General features: G+C 36.2%; 1 protein-coding gene across 3 annotated transcripts; it reads right to left on the reverse strand.

Annotated features, from left to right (window-relative positions):
- Positions 1 to 2,181: 2,181 nt before the first annotated feature.
- Positions 2,182 to 23,897, reverse strand: nrn1la (neuritin 1-like a). 3 transcript variants are annotated; one of them, XM_083551530.1, is made up of 4 exons: positions 23,525 to 23,897; positions 8,586 to 8,654; positions 8,181 to 8,331; positions 2,441 to 3,043 (listed from the first exon to the last, which is right to left on the reverse strand). In XM_083551530.1, the coding sequence occupies exons 1-4, from the start codon at positions 23,574 to 23,576 to the stop codon at positions 2,758 to 2,760; spliced, it is 558 nt and encodes a 185-aa protein (XP_083407656.1). In that variant the 5' UTR covers positions 23,577 to 23,897; the 3' UTR covers positions 2,441 to 2,757. The 3 variants fall into 3 exon arrangements, with proteins under 3 accessions (XP_083407657.1, XP_083407656.1, XP_083407658.1); XM_083551531.1 differs by lacking the exon at positions 8,586 to 8,654 and having other exon boundaries at positions 2,182 to 3,043; positions 23,525 to 23,890; XM_083551532.1 differs by lacking the exons at positions 8,586 to 8,654; positions 23,525 to 23,897 and adding an exon at positions 20,498 to 20,554.
- Positions 23,898 to 23,939: the final 42 nt, after the last annotated feature.

The following is a 23,939-nucleotide window of genomic DNA, read 5'->3' on the forward strand; positions in this document are numbered from 1 at the left end:
TGTTTATGAAAGCAGCTGGGATGCATGAAATATTCATGTAGGCAGAGGAATAAAAAAAAAGAAAAGGTATAAGCATTGGAGACAGGAATGCAATATTTCATTGCATTAGCACAGAGCTCAGTGTTCAGCTCAGTGTAATCTCACACATCCAGTATAATAGTAATTCATTTCACGCAGAAAGCACTTACATACCAGCAGTGTCGGAGTGAAGCACGTAAACTGAGCATCTACCGCTGTTACATGATGTGTGTGATTTATTTGCAGAAAAAGTCAAGCAGAAATGTATCATCTCGTACATTTTATTTATTATTTCTTCTTGTTGAGAAACGTTCATAGAAAGTCGAAGAAAGGAAAATAAAAAAAACCTAAAAGTACATATGCTTCAAAAATGTGCTAATTAAATTCATTTTGCCTTTCAGGTTGTCTTTGATTCCTTCATTTGAAATAAATAACAAAGTGACAAGCTTTGGACAAGCAGTATCAGGCTTTCTGGTTGATAGCATCTACGTGGAAAGTCGCTTTAATCCCAGAGTTTCTACATAAAACATTCAATCTAATGGACAGTGATATGATATAGGATCTAACTTCAAAGGAATGAGGACAGACTTATAATGAACCCCATGCAATATGTGACATCCCCCTTTATCTTGAAAGGTCTATTGCCATTGCAAATTCATAAGAACTAGGTATAAAAAGTAATGAGCATTAAGGTTAGCGCAAAGGAGCAGGTCAGTGCTCACAGCTTTTCTCAGCCTCGGCTTGTATAAAATATACGATGCTCCTTGGAATCCTTGAGGGTTTTATTGAGAGAAGGAACTACAAAGTGTGACTGCAAAAAATAAACAAAAACAACAATAATAATCCTAAATGAAAAAGAAAATGTGTAATAGAAATTCAACTGTTCAGTTTTGTTATACAATTGTCATTTTATTTTAGATGACTGCAACATCAACTTGAGTTCTGATGAGATACTGATTTGCATCTCTGAGGAACAGTACAGTTACATTCACATTCTTACATTCACGTCATTCACTGATCATGAAGCACCAGGTTACAAAGTTCAAAATGCTCATCGACAGATTCTTGTCAGATGGTGTTCAGAATTACTGGAATTAAAACAGGTGGACAATTTGGATCCTCACTAAAGAAAAACACAAATTATTTCTAAAAGATAATAAGTAACCGTATTAGTAATAAATTAGCAAAAACAAAAGTACAAATCTAATAGAAGAACAAATGAGGGATGTGAGCTTTAAGTGTTGATTCATTCCTTCATAAATATCTAATATAAATGTAACTAGATGCCACTAAATATTTGACCTACATCTTCTCCTGAAATGAACCACAACATTCTCTTAAGTAAATAAAATTTTCTTCCCATAGCAGCATATTTTATTTATTTTTTTAAATTATACATTGCTGTGAATGTTATATACAAGTATTTACATAGAAGGAAATAACAGATTTGTAATAAAAATGTAATATTTTATTCATAAAGATGTTTTTATGCAAGAAAACAATAGCACTACGTATATTACTGTGAATAAGAAAAAAAAAATCCTGACAATTATATGCTGTCAAACAAAACCAATTTGCTGTATATAGATATTTATTCAGCATGCCTGCAAATGTATGCAATTGTTTAGACATAAAATTAGACTAGAAAAGGTGCAAATAAGATCTGTCAATATCAGAACAGCATGCAGTGAAGTAGTTCTGCATGATATATAAAAAGTATTGAAATATCGCAAATGTATATATTGCAAAGGGCTCGCAAATGATTTTAATCTTCAAAAAGTTAAGAATTTTTTAAGAGGACTCAAATAAGAGAGAGTATACTGTGCATGTGATTGTATTCGGGCTATGGTATGGTGGCTAATCCATGCCAAAATCTACAAACACGAGAGGAAAGCAGCTGGGCGGAGAATCTGCATGCTCATATTAAACTCTCTGTGTGCACAAAAAAAATTATTCACTACATTCAGGAGTTGCTTCTGTCCTTAACTATTGCTTCTGCTCAGTGGACAGGCCCAACTAAACGACTTCTGATTGGCTGCTTGCCACTGTGAATAACTATTAGCAAAATTTGCTGTAATATGTTTCCAGTATATATATATATATATATATATATATATATATATATATATATATATATATATATATATATATATATATATATATATATATATATATATATACACACACACACACACACACACACACACATACACTTATATCGCATATCACATTCTTCCTTAATATTGTTCAGACCTGTCTTGAAGCTATACTTTATACTCTTTTTTAGAATTTGTGCTATAATTTTTTTTTTCTTTCTCCAGGGTAACTTCATAAAACTTTAAATGTAAGAGGGCCAATAATTTAGCAACCAGAGAAATTCTTTGTAAAAAATAAATAAATAAATAAATAAATAAATAAATAAATAAATAAATAAATAAAACATGCTTGGATTAGACTGCATTTGTTCTTGCACATTTGAGCTCCATATCACTTATTGCATGTGCTATTTTTATTCTTTTTTTGGTTATTTCTTATTTTTCTCATAGTCATGAAGATGGCAGTAATTCTAGAGGGTGCTGTACATGTGTAGAATTCTGTTCCAAAGCATGCTTTTTTTTACATAAATAAAAATGAATTATTATTTACAGTGTTACTTTTGAAGAATGTCAACGTAACACATCAGTTCATTGGTAAATTAACTTCTGCTGCATGTCTGTTGAAGCAGAAAGTCTCGGTCTATTACCACAGGTAGAAGAACAGTAAACTCAAGCAAGTGGGGAGAAGGATGCTTTGGTTTATGCTTAAATGATTGGCCTTTCCTTTCAGAGACTCTTGATTGGTCTGATCTGGGTTCTGCGCCCCCGTGTTTGTTGTTGATTGGCTGCGACTGGAGCACATGTCATACAGGTTACCTGCAAACTGCATCTTTTTAGACTCTTGTCTCAGTGACTCCCACACAACAGCGGCTTCATCAGGGCAGCCAGCCATGGCCAAGTTTGCACAGTCATGAAACTCGTCCCATGATCTGCAACAAGGAGCGTACACAAGTGACTTGCAAAGTAGATGTCTTAGAAAATATAGTGCAACCTATTAGAAAATACCATGCAGTACATTTATCATATTTTTAAAAAGACAACACATCTAGGGTACGCCACTGCCAAAGAAGTTTTCTGCACTGGAATGTGAATATGTTGCAGAGGAGTCAGAAATCTCAAGAGTCAGTTTGTCACATTGCTTTTATACGGTTCTCTTGAGAGATGATAATGATAGCCCATATAGTCATCGTTTTGCTTTTTCTAAATATTTCATCTGGCAGAGTACTTGAAGCACTTTTGTATACAAATGAGAACTATCATGTCAGTACAAATTATGCTGCTGTTAAATTTAGATATACCAGCAACTCATATTCTGAAACTTCTATTTCAGAAACTACTGCTCTCATGGTATCTTCACACACAATAGATTTTACACAAAATTGTATACAAAAACAACAAACAGTGAATTGAAGTTCTGTGAAGGGCAATGCGAGGTTGATGAGAAGAACAGCTAGACTGGTTCAAGTTGATAGGAAGATGATGGTAAATCAAAATCAGTTCTTTTTACAATGATGGTGAGCATAAAAGCATTGCGGAACACACAACATGTCAAACATTGAGGCGGATGGGCTACAACAGTAGAATACAAAAACGAGTTTCACTCTTGTCAGCCAAGAACAAGAGGCTTTAGACTCACAGAAACTGGACAGATGCAAAATAGAAAAAAAAAATACTTTTAAAGTTGAACCCAAAATGCTCTTCTGCTGCTTTGCCCTGTGAACTACAAAGGTTGACATGTTGTGTATGAAACATTACCTAAAGCTCTTGACCCATATCTGCATGACGTTATACATTACACCACTGCCACACGTTTGGATAATTGAATGACTGCATGAATGAACAGGAAAACAGATATTCCTCATTGAGTGATGAGTTTGTATATTTTTGTAATTGTATATATTAATAGAAATATGTATCCATATAAAACATTTTTTTGCATTAAATTAGTTATAGTTGTCCTTATAGTCATTTAAATCTGAGGACAAAGGCAACTCTGTCAACAAAAATACATTTAAATTCATGCCTCTGACAATAACTCTTGCAAAGCAACAGGAGCAACTGTGTACACAGGAATCTGTGGCGATTTTGATGCTTTAAAAAAAAAAAAAAAAGACTTGAACCCTGGGGGTTTAAGGGTAAATATAATCTGATTCCCATGGCAAATGCCAGTGCAGAAAAAGGGAGTTCTCAAGTTCACCTGAATTTTATTCAGACTTTTTGTGCTAAACTGCTGAATAAAAAATACTGAGCTTCATTAATAACTGGGACATCTTCTGGGAAAGGACAGCTTTTTGCTGCAGAGTTGGCTAACAGCCAAGTCTCAGAATCTCACTGAATTGTTTGTTTTTCGGAGAAATTTCAGAGTGTATAAATAAAGGAAAAATACGAATGTGGTAAACATTCATCTATAAAAGAAAACTAAAAAGAAAAAAAAGTTTATAAAGTAGACAATTGTTATGTCTTGTGTTAGTTAATTCATGTATTCACAAGTGAAGTGCATCATATTCACATACAGAGCATTCGGAAAATAAACAGACCCATACATTTTTTCACATTTTATTTTTCTTTATGCTAAAATGCTTTTAGAAAAAATTCAATCTACACTCCATATTCCAAATGATGACCAAAAAAAAAGCAAAAAAAAAAAAGGGATTTGTGGTATTCAGACTATTTGATATGGCACTCAAAATGTCCATTTCCCATGTGTCATTTTAGAGATGTTTCTGCACTTTGATTGGAGTCCACCTGTGGCAAATTGATAAGCTTGGACATGATTTGGAAAGGCACAGGTCTAAACACTGACTGAACTGACTGCAGAGCTCAAACACAGGATTGTATGGAGGCACAGATCTGGGAAAAGCAACAACAAAAAATCTGCTATGTTCCCAAGAGCACAGCTGCTTCCATAATTCTTGAATGGAATAGGTTTGTAACAAACAGAACTTTTCCTAGGGCTGACTGCAAATTTCTTATTGGTTGTTTAGTTGGTAAGGGATTTAGAGAACTGAATCTCAAACAGTAGCTTTCACTACTTTCTTAAAATGTATTTTGATTATCAGTCTATATCAAGGCTGTAAAAAAAGCTATATTAATGGTAACAATTAATTAATAAAATCAGTCGTAGAGAAACTTTAAATCCCAGCTTTCTGTGCTTTAGATCAGCTTGTTTAACTAATAGTTGTAGCCTTTTTCACGTTTCATAAACATTATAACATCCTCAGTTTTTAAATGTTACGAACACTGATGCTGTCATGCAACAAAAGTGTAGAAATGTGTAGTGTTATATTCAAGTGTATCACAGCAGACATGGGGTATTTACATATTTCTGTCTGTTAAACAGTTCCAGCTTCCAGTCATAAACTGTTTTAAGAATGTGTAGATTAATTTATTGAAAAACAAGGTAATTTATCCATACATTAATAATTGATGGTATGTTGGGAATATGAGTGTGTTTGATAATCTTGAGGTAAGGTTGGTGCAAGATCTGTGAATATAAAATATTAAATGATTCACTGCATAACACTGTACACAACAATGATAAATGTTTTTTGAATAATTATCCAAACTCAACCCACACGAAAAAATGCAACACACAGAAGCATTTAAAAGTAGTTCATTTCTACAGGATGACAACTGACCTGGCAACAGGGGATGTAACTAAAATAACCTACTTTTGCATCGGCCAAGCCCTTCATCTCTGAGCAATACAGATATAATAAGTCTCAGTTTGCTTCAGTAAGACATTAACACACTGCCTACAGTACAAGTACAGTGATTGAGGGTAAAATCTAACATGATAAAGTGGTGAGCAGGTTTTAATCCTGTTTCCCACTATATTCATTTCAAATTATTCCGGTCCTAGACAGGTCTCGGTTTACGAAGTACAGATTACGTTTGATGTTTTATCATTTCTGTCTCAATTGTTGAATAGAATTAGTTTAAATGCTTAATTTAACATTGGTGTTTTGTATCACACAAAACTATACCAACATCACAGTGCTTTTGGAGATGAATCTGAATAATGCACACAAGCTGAAATTGCTGAAAAAGCAAATCAAATGTCTAAAGTTGATTTCATTTATATTTGGATCTGTTGCTGTAAACTCTCAACCTGAAGCCCAAAGGGCACTGCAATAAGAGCACATTACTGTGCTGAGTGACAGAGGAATTCTTCCCTCCACAAAGTGGAGCATATCTGTGTCAATATCAACTATGAAGAGAAGCTTTCACCAGAGTAAAGAACAGCAAGATCAGATTAGAGTTTGCCATAAACAGTTATAACAGTTATAACTGTACAGTTCGTAAAAACACACTATGGACAGAAAAGAAAAGATCAACTTGTACCAGAATAATTTTTTGACAATATTACAGAGAAAGAAAGGAACTATTAATGATCTAAAGCCACAACATCTCATAGTATGGATATGTACGACTGCCAATGGAACTTGTTCACTTGTATTTATTGATGATGTGACTGTTGTCAAAAGCAGTTGGGCAAGTTCTAAACTGTATATTTTAACTTCATCTGCTTTGAATCAGCCAAATGCTTAACATTTAATTAGGCAGCACTTCATAATGCAGATGCACCATGCCCCAAAGCACATTATAAAAATAACCCAAGACTTATTTTATGACAAAGAAGTGGAATGTTCTCGAATGGCCAAGTCAATCACCTGACCTGAATCTAATTGAGCATGCATGTCACTGCTGAAGGCAAAACTGAAGGCAAAACCGAAGGCAAAACACTCTAAGTATAATCAGGAACTAAAGACAGCTGCAGTAAAGACCTGGCAGAACATCACTAAAGAAGAAATCCAGCATATATTGATGTTTTTTAATGCTTATATTTATTAGATATTACTCCAACTTGATTATTTTATTTTGAACATTGATCATGATTTAGCGTAATAGTAACTTACATAATATTGGTGGGAAATGTTTGTAATCACCTTGGCATAACACTCATATATGCTTAATGAACAGCCCATTTCAGACTTAATCCCTCTCTGCTGGGATAATAATCTCTGTACTTCTGGGAAGGCTTTCCACTGCCTCATGACTAATAGTTTGATCTTGTACTTTGGAGGCCTAAGGTGCAGTCTGTATTCCAATTTATCCTAAAGGTGTAAGTGAGGTCAAGGCTCTGTCAAGCTGGAACAGGTGTAGAAGTTCAGGGGAAATTTTTACAGCAAAGAATAACTTCCTATACACTTGTGCATTTCCAACATCTGTTGCAATGAGAAAGGCAACCCATACAGGTGTGATGATCAGATGTCTACAAATTTTGGGCAAATTGGATATATAAATCATCATTCACTATACAACTGTGTACTTTTTCATACTATTCTAACAAAAACAATGAGTTATTTTCTAAGGTATAAAGAGTACTTAAAAACGATCATGCAGATGAGTGTATTAACTTATTTGGTAAGTAAAAAAAAAGCTCTGTCAGAAAAGGATAGTGAAATAGGCTTTAATTGTTGCATATAAAAAAAATTCTATAAAATAGAAATAGTGACAAACGGGGTGATAAGAAGAATAACAGTGCTGTGGTGTAATTATCATGTGTTATAATGCAGCTGTCATGATGCTGCTCACTCAATCAGTTTAAACATGATAGCAAACACTTGGAGCTGTTTTAAAAGCATACTTTGTTGCTACACAATGAATACTTAAGCAGCTTCTGCAGACATGGAGGAGACATTGTATAAATATGGATTAAAGATGCATAGACTAATGATTGGCAAGAATCCTGTGAGCAAAAAGGATAGTTAAGATGGAAATGGAAACACTGAAAGAAAGTCAATGAATAAGGTGCTGTGGTAGTGAGCCACGCTACTCTATGTTACCTATTATGTACTTGACAATGCCACGAGCAGAGTATGACACATAATCCTGAGGTGTAAATTAGTTATACTGTGTCAAGGTGGAACTGGTTCATAGTGCACATGAAGGTTTGTATGCCCTGCAGAACCCATTTCTTTGATGCATTACTCTCATATCTTTTTATTTGGGCTTGAGAACATCTCTGTGCTGTGTATGTGTCTAATGCTACTGTCTACAGACCTGCAGACTGAGTCGATCTCGTGCACGTCCTCATCTCTTTGGCTGCTCGCAGACAAGCTGTCCCCAAGGGCCAGAAGACACTGTGCAAAGCCCTTGTAGATGAAGCCACACCTCCTAGCAGTGGCCATAGAGCTAAAGCTTGGCACCATCACTGCAAACCAAGACAAAGACTAATATTAGGTGGCTGTATGCACTTTTCCCCTGCTGCTTTTGTGTTCAGTTTAAAAAAAAAAAAAAAAAAAAAAAAAACAATACAAAAAGAAATCGCTATTAGAATTGCTACCACAAACCAGATGGAAACTGATCAATGAATCATAATTTTTTCACTGATCTCAAATATCTGCAGTGCAGCACTGCTTGTTGTGTTAAATAAAATAAAATAAAAAATGAAACAGTCTCGATTACTTGTATATGCACATGGCCTCTGAAACATCACAGATTTGTTTAGGAGTTGTGAGGATATCTTGAAGGACACTGGGAAGGAAAAGGGATTCAGGGATTTTATTGTTTAAAGTGCACAAGCTGTAGTATCAGATAAACGGCTCTTTAAACTCCATGCCATTAGCTGTCTCCTTCTACAGCACATCTGTAATATGCATTAATCACAAGTAAAACGATAGTGTGTTTGACTCCCAAAGAGACCAGCTTTACGTCTTCTGTTCCTGAGTCTTTTCGTTCTCACTGAGCTCTTTCTTCTGGATGAGATGTACCTTCTGATGGTCAGACCGCAGAAGCAACAGCAGGCGTAACTGAGGATCTTAATTGGCACTGAGAGTGAATCGCCGGCATTCTCCTCTGTCCCCAATGGGAATGCTTTATTAATATTTGATAGACAATGCATTCTTCCTCTTTTCCTGTCTCACTGCTACACCTGCCCCAACTGCTGCAAACCTATTGATTGCTGGCAATGTTTTTGCAGCAAGATTATTGGTTTCACTGATCCCCATCAACATTTAATAACAACCTGGAGAGTGAGGAACAGAAACCATAGCATGGATGGGACAGCAGAGCAAAGAAGAAGAAAACTGCTTTATTACTTCAATACATCTGATTCTGTAATCTGTAAACTGGGCAATAAAAAGTATGAAACAATGCTAGTAAAACAGTCCAATGCTTCAGTGCCTTATCCTTATTAAAAGCACTGACTCCACCAATATAATTTCTTTAGGATACACCCTGAATGGAATACCAGTTCATCACAGAGCAACATGTATATATTCACATTCACCATATCAAACATATAGTCACCAATCCACCTACAGGCATGTTTCTGGGAGGTCGGAGGCAATAGGAGAACTTGGAAGAACCCACAAGAGCACTCCACAGACAGTAACCTAAGCTGTGTATCGATCCAGGGACCCTGGAGCTATGAGACAATGCCTGTGATGTCCCTCATACAGACAAATGAACCAAATAGCAAGCAACAACCGAACAATTCAAGCGAATTTTTTTTTAATAAGGCTCGATTTTAATTATTCCTAACTGCACTGAATTAGCTAGTAATTATCTGTACTTGTATGTTGTGTACACCACCAGGCATAACTGGTAGTTTATAACTGGTAGTTTAAAAAGCCGTGCAAATTTTATCAGTTTGCCCGATTAGAAAGTACTGTATGTTTTAATAAGTATAGATTTGTTTGGCTTTGTTTCTGTTCATACAATGATATGGCATGTATCATGAGATTTACAATAATTTTCATGGTGTTTTCCCCCTCTTTCCTGGCCTATAACCACCTGCATTACCAGATGGTGATGGATAAAAAGAAAGGATTTCATGTGAGTTTATACATTTTTGGATGTGGTTTGTAATCCTGACTGATGTTTTACATATTTGTTGTGGACATCAATCAGTTGTAATAGAGTCCATCGCTTGCAAGAATGTTGATAGACAGACTTGTTTGTACCAGGACTCAAATCAAAATGATGCTGGTTGGACAAACCCTAACTGATTAAAATAGAAACAGACACAATTATGTATCTACGATGAATAGTATTTATACCAATTACGTGTTTCAGCATCATAAGAATAATAAGTTTTGATCTCAAGAAGACAACTGTTGCTATCTTAAAATAAATCAAAATAAAATGAATGTAAAAGACACAGGACACAATCTGAAATTTTCACGCTGTACTTTACAAAGCACTTATTTAGGCCTTGAACCAAAACAATCTTAATAGCCAGTGCAGAGAACTTAAATCCAAAAGGGATTCTCAAGCCCTCAATGACATTTAGAGTTCAAATAAAAGTGCTGTATCAGTCCTAGCTGGCTGGAGAGTTTGCTTCCTGTATCGACCATTCCATCCCTTGATAATGAACTGCCCGATAGTCCAGGGCAAATAGCCACAGGCAAGTCAGAGACAGCTGGGAGAGAAGAATGGCTTAGGGAAAATTCTGCATTCAATGGTTAGCAGTGTTTTTTCAACTCTCCCTCTTTTAGATCCTGCAAATATGTATATACACTGTAGATATATTAGATAATAAATGATATGTTGATTCCACATGCAAAAAAAAGCACAGTATTTATGGGAATTGTTTGCATTTTTTTGACATCTTGTGTGAATATGTCACAAGCAATTAAGATGTCATATCATGTCTTTTTCCACATCGGCTAAAGTTCAGATCTTTTAAAGGTTAATGCGCACAGCCATGTTTGGAGCGATAACAAAGGAAAACATCATAATATATCCACGATTCAAGAATCAATAAAATACAACAAATTGATTTGTTATACCCAGAACATTTAAGTGGTTCTTTTCTCACCGCACTGCTCTCATCTGCTACTCTGCACTGACCTCCACACCCTAACATGACTGAGCAACGATTAAGGGAGCGTCATCCACACATCCACACGACCCCGCTCTTATTCAGGAGAAATTAATAAATGTGTCTAATCCAGGGTGAAGGTAAGAAGGTAAGTCTTCTACTGACATGCTGAGCTGTGTTGCACGTGACTACCATAGAAGATAATAACATTTTTACTTATAAGTCAGAATTAAAATAATGCAGGCCATATCCTTGAAAAAAGATGTTCCAAGTTTGAGACCCAATTATCCTGTACTTTTTGGTGAGCAGTGAAAACGCTCTAAACTAAAGCTTTAAACTAAATGTGTACTCATTTTCAAACTTGATTTTCAAATGGTTAACTCTTCTTGGATGGATGATTCTGGTGGTAGTTTAATGATTACAATGCAGTATTGCCACTGGGCTCTTGAGCAAAGCCCTTAACCCTCAACTGCTCTATTGTATAAATTATATAATTGTAATTGTTTTTTTTACCACAGTGCTATAGTCACAGACACAGACTTTCTCAAGATTCCAGTTAACAAAACAGTTTTGAAAAGTGCCTTTATGTTGCTCAGTTTATTTCCCATAACAAGCTTAAGATGCAGATTCTTTTAGAATGCTGCTATAAACTCAAAATCTTTTGCTATGAGGTCTGCATGTTAAGTTAGCCAGGTGGGTGGCCATGGAACTGTTCTGGTCATACAGTGTACATTCACAATATGAACAAAATTTTAAGGACACATTTACATTTGTGCCATTTAGCAGACGCCCTTGTCCATAATGACGTACAAAAGTGCTTTGAGTCTCCTTTGAGGACAACTGACTCATGAAAAAAGATTGATTCATATGTGCTTTTTGAACACCCCATTCCACATTTAGATCACATTTGCTGTTATTAGTTCCTCCACTCTACCGGGAATATCTTCAACTAAATACTTCTTGAAATGTACTCTATCTGACCAGTGTAAAATGTTCGGAAGATGCTGTTTCTTCTCCCTCATCTCTAAAATCTCGAAGAATGAGGCGAGAATTAAAACAGCAAAACCAGTAGTCAGTTGTTCAGAAGCAATATGAAGTGTTCAGCTCAAAACAATTGATGTCAGAAATATTGTGTCTTCAGCGTGGAGGATAAAAGACTAATTTGCTTTATTCTATTCTTATTGTTGACTAAAACGTTACAGAATAAAGTGCAAATGAGACTCATTAAGGAACTAATTAAACAGTGCTCTTCCCAAGTTTCAGCTAATTAGTATAATTACGGTCATAGTAAATAGCCTGGTGTAATTGATGAATTGTGAGATAACTGTATGATTATAACTCTATACTGTATACTATATATGGATAACCTTTCTAATTAAAATTACTGAATTTGTGATGAGAGCTGAGGATCTCATCAAGACATTAGGCCATTTCCCGCTGGGATAAGAGCTTTTAAACCATGGGAAGAACTCTGGAGAGATGCTTCATTAGTCAACTTATCACTGAGATATATTTGGCACACAAATCATGGATTCGCTGCAGTCGCTGGTATAAATGTCTTCTTAGCTTAGTAAAGACTGTATAGTAAGTGGCTGGGATTGGGTATTGGGCACTTTGATAGTGGGGAAAAAGGGTGCGTGTTTGCACGTGTGTGTGTGTGCATAGAAGCTGTGTGTTTGTTCATGTTTAGTATACAGTGAGAGACGTAACTTCCACTTCTACTTCAGTTCCCAGAGGAACATTTGCTATTGCCTCATGTTCTCAACTTCAGCATATTGTTTTAATGGGACCGTTTTAAAGGTAAATGTCACAACGTATTCGCAGACTCAGGGGATCCTAGTTAGAGACTAAAATTTTCCTACAGAAATAAAAATAAAAAATATTTTAGTTTATGTGCACTCCATAAACAGTGCCCATAAATGAAAGCATAAATGAGAAATGTATTGGAGAAGGCAGTGGCAGTACTCAGTAATGTGATGAATGAAAGCAAAAGAAAGAATCTCTGACACTCTCTGAACTGACTGTCACTGCCATGTTCAAAAACAGCTGCAAGCATTCTTTAGCAGCACTATGGTAACTTTACTGTGGTAACTATGGTCCTCTCTTGTGTAGCATCGTTAAGGACAACGCAGTAATGAAGCTTACGTCAAGCACATAGCGTGCGAGAGGCAGACAGCGGACCTAATTCCCCCAGGAAATCCCTCTAAAATGAGATCTACAGCAGCTCAGCATTGCACTAAACAATACCTGATAATTAACTCTGCTAGCAAACACTGCTTTCCAAATGATTTGGCTAACATCTATGTGTTTTCCATTTACACCTCCACTCCCATGATCTAAATGAGGAAGGGAGGTAAAGTGCATGTGCAGACTTAATTATTACATTAAAGAGTGTCTTTGAATATCAGTAACTTTGGTTCTACTTTTCAGTCAAAATAAACTGGACGGTGATTAATATCTATTTTTCTCTGCTAAAATGCGCACATAATTGTTCATAATGAAACCTGTTAACCCTGCCATGCATGTATTTAAAAGGTATCAGCTGAATTTCTTTTACTAAGCATATTAAACAACCTGGGGCCAGGTATGTAGGCTGCTTACATGTTATTATTGTGATTAAGTCTGTATTATATTAAATGATTGCTTCATCAGATTTATACATTCTGTTGTGTGTTTTTAAGTTAATGATTTTTATTTTTTTTTAAGAAGATTTCTGTACATGATCAGTGTAACAGAAAAATGTGTGTGGAGATGCCACAACCATCTAATGGCCAGAATCCAATGGAGCACATTTGGCTGTGGGCTCTATTTCCTGTCAATCACAGCAACATTACACTGTGGCCGTCTGTACGCTCATGGATAAAAGACACGGCAGATCGTGCTTTGTTGACGATCACAAAGTTTAGTTAGAAGTTACGGAAAACAACCAGTAGATCCACAATACTGGTCCTTGGTTTTGCTGGTACTTCAAATGCTTTTTTTGTTTTTTCAGACTTGGGGTTACAGTGCCTCACCTCTTTTTGCACTCAGCTTATGCAGACAGATCAGGTATCCAAATTTTGCTTTATAAAGTGGTGCACTGCACCACTTGCATGCCTGAATAAAGTCTCCCCAGAAAATAACTGATTAACTATTTTTGTGTGAAATTGTTTAAAACTTCTACCTGCTATTCACTTCATGCAACACAGTGCAGAGTTTTAATGTAAAAAGAATGGTATAGAAAGAAAATATTTATTGGAGAATAATGTTTAAATATAAATGTGCGTGGTCCATTTGAGTATACAAACCAGCAGTTCTAAATTTAGCCTTACACAAAATTTACAGCAAATGAACAACCTGATGTTGGGCTGAGGCAGAAAGAAAGACTATGTGTGGCATAAAGAGGGCACAGAAGGTCCACAACTATCCTGTAACCCTGTATTAAAAATAGCAAGAAGAACAATGCAGCATTATGAGGAGCTTTTCAGACATAGGAGCGCAACCTTCACATCAATAGGCACTTTTCTAACATCATTCAAACAGCAATGCCAGTGAATGCCTGCTTTCTCAGCATTCTCCAAGCTGCACTCTACATTTTTGTTCTTTATGAGAGACACAATACCGCTGTTGAATCAGGGCATAAAAACAAAATAATTGTGTTCTTCTCTGCAACCACTTGAGACTGGCATATAAAATGGACAATGGTCGAAAACCAATTAGTCTACTTAAGCTCATTGTAAAACACCCCCTGTAATAAGTAGGCTGGAGAATAGATAATAAAATAGAATCAATATTCTAAAAATGAATTGTATATATGGCATGTTGTTTTATGTAAGGAATTCAATAACTTGCGTTTTGAATAGTCAAACTGAGCCTTCACACTAGACTACATAAAAACCTGCTTTGTTGGGAAATGAAATCTTAAGCTATTATACACAATCACAGGTAGTCACTTGAGAATTATTAAGTAAAATTTCATGTTTGGTATTGATTGTCTTATTCTAAAGACAAAAGAAAAGAAAAAACAACAACACTTTGGCATGAGAACTTAAAGACTTGGCCCTCCAGTGTTTATACAACTACTAAAATTAACATAATATCTTTCACTTATGACCACTGAAGAATTCAATATGAATTCTCTCTATCTTAAGCTGCTGTGATGTTTGAACAGGCAGTCAAAACGAAGATGAAATGGGAGGAAATATGGTGAAAAGGTTATGGGCTCTGCATGGCAGAGATTTATTACTTTGATCAGCGGTACCGCAGACAAGACATCTTTGAACTGAAACATCTTTGAGCAGAAGTTGTGGATTATTTTTACATTCAGTTTCTGAAGGCTGCAAGTCAATAAGGAAATGTAAATAAGATTAGACCAGTAGGATTGGATCAGACAATACAGGTTAGCCAAAAGGGTGCAGAGTTATCGGAAAAGTATTTGCGTTTGTCATTTGCAGTCAATAGTAGGCATAGATGAAGGCATACAAATAGACATAGTATTTCCTGATCAATATATATGTAAGTGACATTGCCTGAGGCAGTTCTATAAGTGGCTTTCAAAATTTGCCATGAATCCTAAGGCAGTCAAGTTCTCCACCTGTCTGTCAGGTTTTTCTTTAGGATGAATAGAGACACAATGCAGAACATACGGTGAGAGGTGGGAACATCTGTATTAAGGCAATGCATAAAATACTACCCAAGAGCAGGATAAATCGTTGTGTGGATCTGGGTTTACCAGGGGAGAGAATGAGAGTTTTGACAGTTATCTGGATAGTTACAGTTCTTTGCTTCTAAAAAGGATTTTTGAAAGTTTATCTGATAAGGAAACACTTTGTTCTTAAAGCTTTTGCAACAGAGACATTCGAGATTGTAGAGATATGAGATTTCTGTCACTCCGGCACTCCACACAAAGAAAACCTGAATGGTGTTCTTTATGCATGTACATGAATGTTCTCTAAGACAATGGTGTAAAGAATTAAAATAAATGTACTTCACTACTGTATTAAAAAAAATTTCTTTCTAGTTTTAATGAGTACGAAAGATATAAACAACTTTTACTCTCTACTCAAATATGATTCAATATATGTACTTTTTACTTCACTGTATTTTAACTGACATTGATCGCTATTAATTACATTTTGTCCCTCTGTTAAAGAGACAAGGCTCAACACTCCCCAAGCCGCATCGCTGCCCGTGAGGAACTTTCTAGCACTGCTGGCCTCATTTACAGTCCGAAAAGAGCTAGAATAAAGTCCAAAAACCTGCCAGGTTTTGTTGAAGATGAATAAAAAGGTAACACTTTACAATAACGGTACATAAATAAGTACTAATATGTACTAATATGTAAAGTAAATGTTACTTCATTATGAACTAATGATGAGTTAAAGGCATTATGTCATGACTTTACTTGGAGAGAAACATCATCTGTAGGCTAAACCTAATTTGTAGTTTGGAAAGCAACATCTGCTTCCTGAATACATGTGAGTGTGGTAATTCACCCATGAGGACAACTGAGCAGTGCCTTGGGGCCCAGGGCACTGTAACCACTCACGGTGGGTAGATTTTATGAGAAAGGTATTAATAATCAGGTGAAAACAGGTGTTTATTATTGTGCCTTTGTACGTTCCATGGGGAGGAAAATTCAGCACAATCCAATGGTGTTTGTCTTGTATTTTAAATAGTGCACTTTTGATTTATATTCTTTCCCATAGAGCAAGTTACATTTATCTTAATATAGTGTTCATTAATACATCAAATGCACAAGCATGTAATTAAGGTAGCCGTTGTTCACACATTAATTCATGTGACCCATGTTGTAGTTAAGGTTAGTTCTTGATTAGTATATGCCTTAACTCATCATTAGTTCATAATGAAGTAACATTTAGTTTACATATTAGTACATGCTTATTATTGTACTGTTATTGTAAAGTATTGCTTAATAAAAATATTGCCCCTCTCTGAGACTGAGAGGTGCATCAAATCACAGTCAGCTCTGGAGAGCTAAAAACAATGACTTTAATTGGATGTGTCCATTAAACACTAATGGTTCTTCTACTTTGTGACATGATCATTTTATACATTGTGAAGATATAAAAAGAATTGCTTTTATACTTTGTCATTAATACTTTGATCTTGGTTAATGCAGTGTTGAGGTGTACAATTTGATTTGTATTTTAGGAAATAAAACCTCACAAATCAACTGTTTTTGACTTTTAACTAACGCATGTCTTGATGTTGAGGACTAGTGCATCTTTGAGTCTATGTTCACTCTGAGTAAAATACTAAAAGATCTGTTTAAATCAGATACTCTTAGACTTTTACACATATTTAAGACATTTTAACTTGTAACTAAGTAAGTTTTGCAGTAGGGTATCTATACTTTTACTCAAGTATGATCTAAGAAAGCCCTGTAACAGGGCTGCTTAACAAGTATATAGTACAGTGCAGTGACATTGTGGTTAAGCACTGGCTGTGAATGGGAAGAGGAGTTTCAGAGAATAGGCAGTTAAAGGATGAGTGGTTACAGCTGTGTGTTGTGAATAACTGAAAGTGAAAACAGCAAGGTCAAGTCGTTAATAATAAATCTGAAAACATCTTTTTCTCTACATTTTGGACATCGTCCACACTGAGACAGCATTTTTGCCCAGTGAAAAATGGATCTCTTCCAAAACACCCTCCCAAGTAGCAATCTTATGTGGACTGACACAACGAGGGTATTTAAAAAAAAAAAAAAAAAAAAACTGACATAGTTTGCATCATGTGACCCGTTCAATTTAAAGCTTACAAGATGGTGGACAATGTTGTACTGCTATCCCATGCACTTTTTAAAAGGGGACGGAATGTTCACTCGCAATCATATCAGATCAAAGAGATGGAAACTCCATGTCTTTCACAGGAAAAGGTTGCGAGCGTTTTCCGATGTTTCTGTTCTAATTTTTAGGAAAACATTTAAAAATGTCAGTGGAGATGAAGAGCGATTTTCAAAATGAAAATGCAGTTTTCATATCTGTTTTGCTGAATGTGGACATAGCATAAGAAAGAGATCCAGGAGAGCTGTGAGTGACCTTGACAGACTGGTGACAATGGAAACATTGTGCAGGCTTTTTGTTCTGATTTCTTTTTAGTAGTCATTTTAGGTTGCTAATGGAAGCAATGAAGAGCACTCAATAAAAAAAATTTGAAAAAAATAACAGCTTTGCTTCCTCCAAAGCCTAACCCATGTCCTCATTTCCCTCACTGACTAACAGGGTTTCACCTACACAAAATAACTGAAGCTCCTTTTTGCAACTTTTTGGTAGCATTATAGAATCAGAGTGATATGGGGTTTTTTTTGCACTGATACTGAGGGTTTGCTGTTGCACAGGCTATGAAAAGCAGTGCTGGAAGAAGTAGATAAACCAAACGCTAACAGTAACTGAAAATTGACAGCTCTGAGTTTAGAACTGACGAGTCTCAAATTTCGGAATACATTTCTATGCGTTCTTTCTTTTTCTATCTGACATGGTAATATTTACACACAGAGGAATTATCACGGCTTAAAACAAAGTGTCCCTTGACAAAAGTGCTGGTTAGAACCACATTATGGCAATTCTCCCTCCTCCAAATAAATGAGCTTTAGGGGAGGATCGATGCTACTCTATATCCAGTCCTGTGATGGAGAATAAATGGGAAGCTCATTGGACTGGACACTCGCACTGGAGCCAGCTCCTGCTCTAATGAGTTTTTATTGACTCAAACAGCGAAGTGCCCAGCTTTAACTTATTAGAGCTAGCACATGTTTCCAGGTGTAGAGACTGATTTACTTCAGATGGTCTGTGAGTGAACAGAGACTGGTGATACAATCAACCTGTGGGACTAAAACCAGACTCATCTTTCTCATGGCTCAGTGACTGCAGTCGGTTCAAGAGCTAGCTGCCTGTCTTATTTGCTGCCTCGTCGTATGTCAATTTGCATAAACGTTTTCCAAGAGAACTAATGTGAATGTAAACTGTCCTGTCACACTCTGAACAGTGCTGTTCTATTTTCTTCTACACCCTGTACACTAGTCCTGCAGTACTCCATCTATATAGCACTGCATTCAGCACTGCATTCAGCACTGCATCAAAAGTCACTTTTTCTCCCTATTTTTCTTCAAACTAGATATCTAGGTGCTATCCTCACATGTGCTTAAAATAAAAGCCTACCAGTTTCTCTGCCCTGGTTTTTTTTTTTTCTTCAGTCCATATCTTGCCCTGAGATTTATCAAGTGAGTCAGCATGAGAATATTCCTGGAAAGTGTAGTCTATTTTTTTTGTCTAGATGTTGAGATAAATAATGAGTGACTTTTATTCCAAAGTATATATTTTCTATATACTAAGGTAATGCCCTGTGCTTTCAATAGTCTGAAAATTAAAACGGAGTTGTTTCTCTTCAGCTGTGTGAACTTACAAACAGTCAATCAAATGTGGCCATTACATTTTTCTTATGTACCCCTGTGCAATATTCCAGTTTTATTTCACGTCATCTTTATCCACTACTAATGCAACCTCAAAATCACCAACGAAAAACACTAATATTTTTCAAGACAATACTTTGCTTACATGGCAGATATGACACCTCGTGTTTACACTAGGTCCACTATAGTCTATCTGCTTCTCTTTAATTTTCTTTTGTCTATTTGCGAAGCCTGTGGCTACTTTTGCATTCATGTCCAGTTTGTTTAAAACATAATGACAATCATAATTGACTCCAACACTCTATGTACTGACATATTTTACTAAGATCATAAATAAATTCATTAACAGTTCATAACGGCTTTGTGACAGCTAATGGAAAATTCACTTCCAGGGTTTTAATATGAAACAACACGTGTTTACATGCACAGTATTATATTTATTATATGGACAGTTTCTTTGCATTATCACAATTCCAGTTGTGTGCACTGTCACTATCTATTGTCTCACTCTACTTTGTTCCCTTTACACAATTGCACTTTGTGTATTCCAGGTTAATAATTCAGGTTATTCTAAAAGACCTACAAATCTTAAAAAACAGGCTTTATATTAATGAGCTAAAAAAAATATTTCCTTTTTAGTTCAGCCATACGCATCATCAGCTTCCCAGCTTCTATTTCAGCCTGGCTTTAATTTGCAAGAGGTCTTTACAGTATGTATATTACAGCAGTTACATTTAACTTTACATTTTGCATGCTAGAAGGCTTACTGCAGCCTATACAACACTGGCCACCTGAGAAATGCTAAAGTGACCTTGGACATCCACTTATACAAGGCTATTGTTCTCTGCACACTAAAAAAAAGTGCTATTCAGCTAAACTTAATTACTGGGGAAGCTGTGTGAAGCTCTCTCTCTCTCTCCCTCTCTCTCTCTCTCTCTCTCTCTCTCTCTCTCTCACACTAATAAAACACACCAACAGAAAAGCCTCTGAATTGTCTCAAGATTCATGGTTGGAGGACACAGGTTCCTGTTACACTGTTTAAATGGTCATGGACATTCACACTGTGGAATGTGAAGACCAAAAACACCAAAAAAACTCCAAGAGGAAAATGACAGTGATGTGCAGTTACAAGGAGTAGCTTACACGGGAGACGTTACCGGAGATGTTACATACGCCCATCAATCCTCACAACTCTGCTTACAGCATGTATTCTTGAGCGGTTGAAAATATCCCTGAAGCTGTTTCTGTCAACCCGAGGACCTGTATTTGGTATGGTAATGACAATGTCACAGCAAATTAATCGTTAGCAATGTTGATAACTTAGAGCAGATCCATTTCTTTCCTGGAGGGCCCGAGAATAGTTTATTCTCTGACTTCTTGATTAATTCATGGAGTAATTATCAAATCTTTCGAGTTGGCTCAGGTGTAGCGGAAAAAGCAATAAACTGTCAAGGATGCGTGACCTACAGGACTTGAATCTATTACATTAAGAAGCTTACTCATGGAAGTTTAAGACACCAAACCATGACATTAATCCACTCAGACTGCACATAGTTAAATAAGCAGGATATTCATTTAGCATTTATTATTTTACTTCTGCACTCAGAATGATCTGTCTGTTCTGTTCACTATAAAACAATCTGATATAATGCACATAAAAAAAACAGGAGAACTAATTATCCTACTATCCAGTTTTTCCTTCCTTTGCAGAACTCTGTAGAACAAAAAAGAGAAAATCATCTTGAAAATGAAGCAAAGCTTTTTTTCCCCGAATAAGCATTAAAAGCACCTTACTTATATGGGGGTCTAATAAATGATGTAAATGTCCCATGGGAACGCATGCAGTGATTTTAGATAGATTATTGCTTCATGTTCTATTGAAGCATAACTGACACCACTGCTTCCTAACCCTTATACTAATTCTCCTGATTAATATTAAGAATAATTTCACTCATAAGTCAAACACACTGCAAAGGAAGTACACCATAGTGTACAGTACGGTGTACAGTGTAATGTGAGCAACATTGACTTATTAAAAGCAACACCACTGCATTAAGACATACATGCTTTTGAATTTTGCATCATATTTACAAACACAAATAAGTCACTATTAACTACCATGGCTTTAGCTGCATAATATAACAATGAAGACACCCACTATCAGCTATAGGAAAATTAATCTTGAATGACTCCTATAGATTGTAATTATCTCACTACAGTCTACAAACCACTACAAACCACAGTGCAGACCCCTGTTACTAACCATGACTACATATAAAATACAGTGCTAATAAGTCTGTGCTCCCAAAAAATGCCAATACACGCTAGCTATGTGACGTACACGTATATATCCACAGTTACAAAGAGGCTAGGTACTCAGAGCTATTTTTCTTAATGATAACACAGTTACGTAAAGCTAATTTTATTTGCAATTAACACGTTTATGATTGCTCCTTTAAATATACGTCGATCACATTTGCAGGATGTATAAATGACATCACAGGGCTCTCTTACTGAAGTAATGACAGGGAGATCACAATGCACAGTATAATATATAACGCAGAAATAAAGCGGCTATATTTAAGCTTTGTTGTGAAGAAATACATTTAAAAATCAATGCAGCTAAAATGAGACAGCTAGCAGATTGGAAGAGAGGTTGGACAGCTGGTGCCTACAAATTGCTATCCACAGAATTGAGCATAAAAGGAAAAGTCAAAGAAGGAAAAGCACAAAATAAAAACCACAATTGTTTCCCCGATCAGGAACAATCAGAGCAACGAGAAGCAGGGTAGCTACGATAGATAGATAGATAGATAGATAGATAGATAGATAGATAGATAGATAGATAGATAGATAGATAGATAGATAGATAGATAGATAGATAGATAGATAGACAGACAGACAGACAGACAGACAGACAGACAGACAGACAGACAGACAGACAGACAGACAGACAGACAGACAGACAGACTTTAAAATTCAAACATTAAACATTAAAACTCCTCTTTCTGTTCAGTAATAAATGGCCCCAGGTTACATGGTATGCATGTTTTAATGATTTCAGCTTTATGACTTCAGACTAAATTAATAATTGTTAGATTTTTGTTTTATTCCATGTCCCACACCGACTTTCTCCGGAATTTCCTGCTAACTCATCAGCTCCTCGCCATTCTTTCCACATATTTGTATGGAAAAGCGCACAGCTGCTGGTGTTCAGCCCTGCTGTGGTTTCACACAGACTCCTGAATGAACACTCAGTTGGAAATCCCAGAGGACAGCAGAACAGATGCTCAATGCGTTCATTATTTATTTCAGTTTTTCTCTTTCCACCTATATCCTCTGAGGAACACGGTTACATCAACACAAACCCTGGCGACGCGTTAAACCAGAGCACAGCGCGGCGCTTCGGCAACATCCGGGGCTTTTCTAACCTCCAGAGAACACCTGAGCCGAGCTGAGGCGCGTTCACGCGAGAACGCGCGTGGACGAAAACGCGCAACTGCACAGGGATGCTCCGCCACGGCATAATCACGCCTTGTACACGCTGTCAAGTTTCTTCATAATAAATAAATAAATTAAAAGTGTGTAAAAAAAAAATAAAAGAAACCCATTGTTCACTGTCTCATGTCACACATTTTTTTCTTGATGGGTTATTATTACAGTTGCGATGAACACCTATGTTTTACTGACGCTGTTTCACCTTTAGTTACACTAGTTTAAATTATTATTGAACTATTTCAATGATTTAATTATTATAATTTTTTTTAAGAAAGTAAGTAAGAAAGATAGCTATAATAAAGAGCTCTGTGATGCGCGTGCACAGTTAACGATGTGAATACAGATTTACACAGACAGAAATAAATATATATACACACGCGTTTATAAGGTTTTACACACACACACACACACACACACATATATATATATATATATATATATGTTTTTCAAACACATTTTTTTCCTTCCTAGAATGACACCATGATCAATGAAAGTTTGTCATGATATATTCTATTCAAATGTATACTTAAAGAGAGGAAGTCACACAAAAACATTACTTTACACTCTGCAAAAACATAAGGAATATTACATATCCAAATACAGTGCATATTGAACTATTTGATGAAGTAATAGTCTAGTAAAAGCGCAAAATGACATAAAAAAAAGACTTACAGAGGTGGAAAGCAACAGGCAAGAAGAAACAGACACTACTCAGAGATGTCATTCTGCAAACCGGAGCCGGAAACGGGGGAATAATAATAACAATAATAATAATAATTCTGAAAACCCGGCTGCGGCTCTGAAGCGGCGGCGTGTCTCCCCCGCGCAGCGCGCACTTTTCTTTCCCGCGCTTTCGTGACGCTCGCGCTCTGACCGACTCAGTCCACCCACGGCGCGCGCGAGACTCCGTGCGCTACGCGATCCGAATCCGGAAGAAAAGAAAGGAGAAAAAAAAGACAAAAACGCCGCAGAGCCACTAGCGCACTTAATAGAAGCCGATACCCAAAACTAGTACTCCACCGTAGATGCCTAGTGCAATGCCACACTATAGTGAAGGACTACACATATTAACATGGGCATCTCCGGA

This window comes from Silurus aristotelis (genome assembly GCF_946808225.1).
Source record: "Silurus aristotelis genome assembly, chromosome: 10".
Taxonomy (NCBI): Eukaryota; Metazoa; Chordata; class Actinopteri; order Siluriformes; family Siluridae; genus Silurus; species Silurus aristotelis.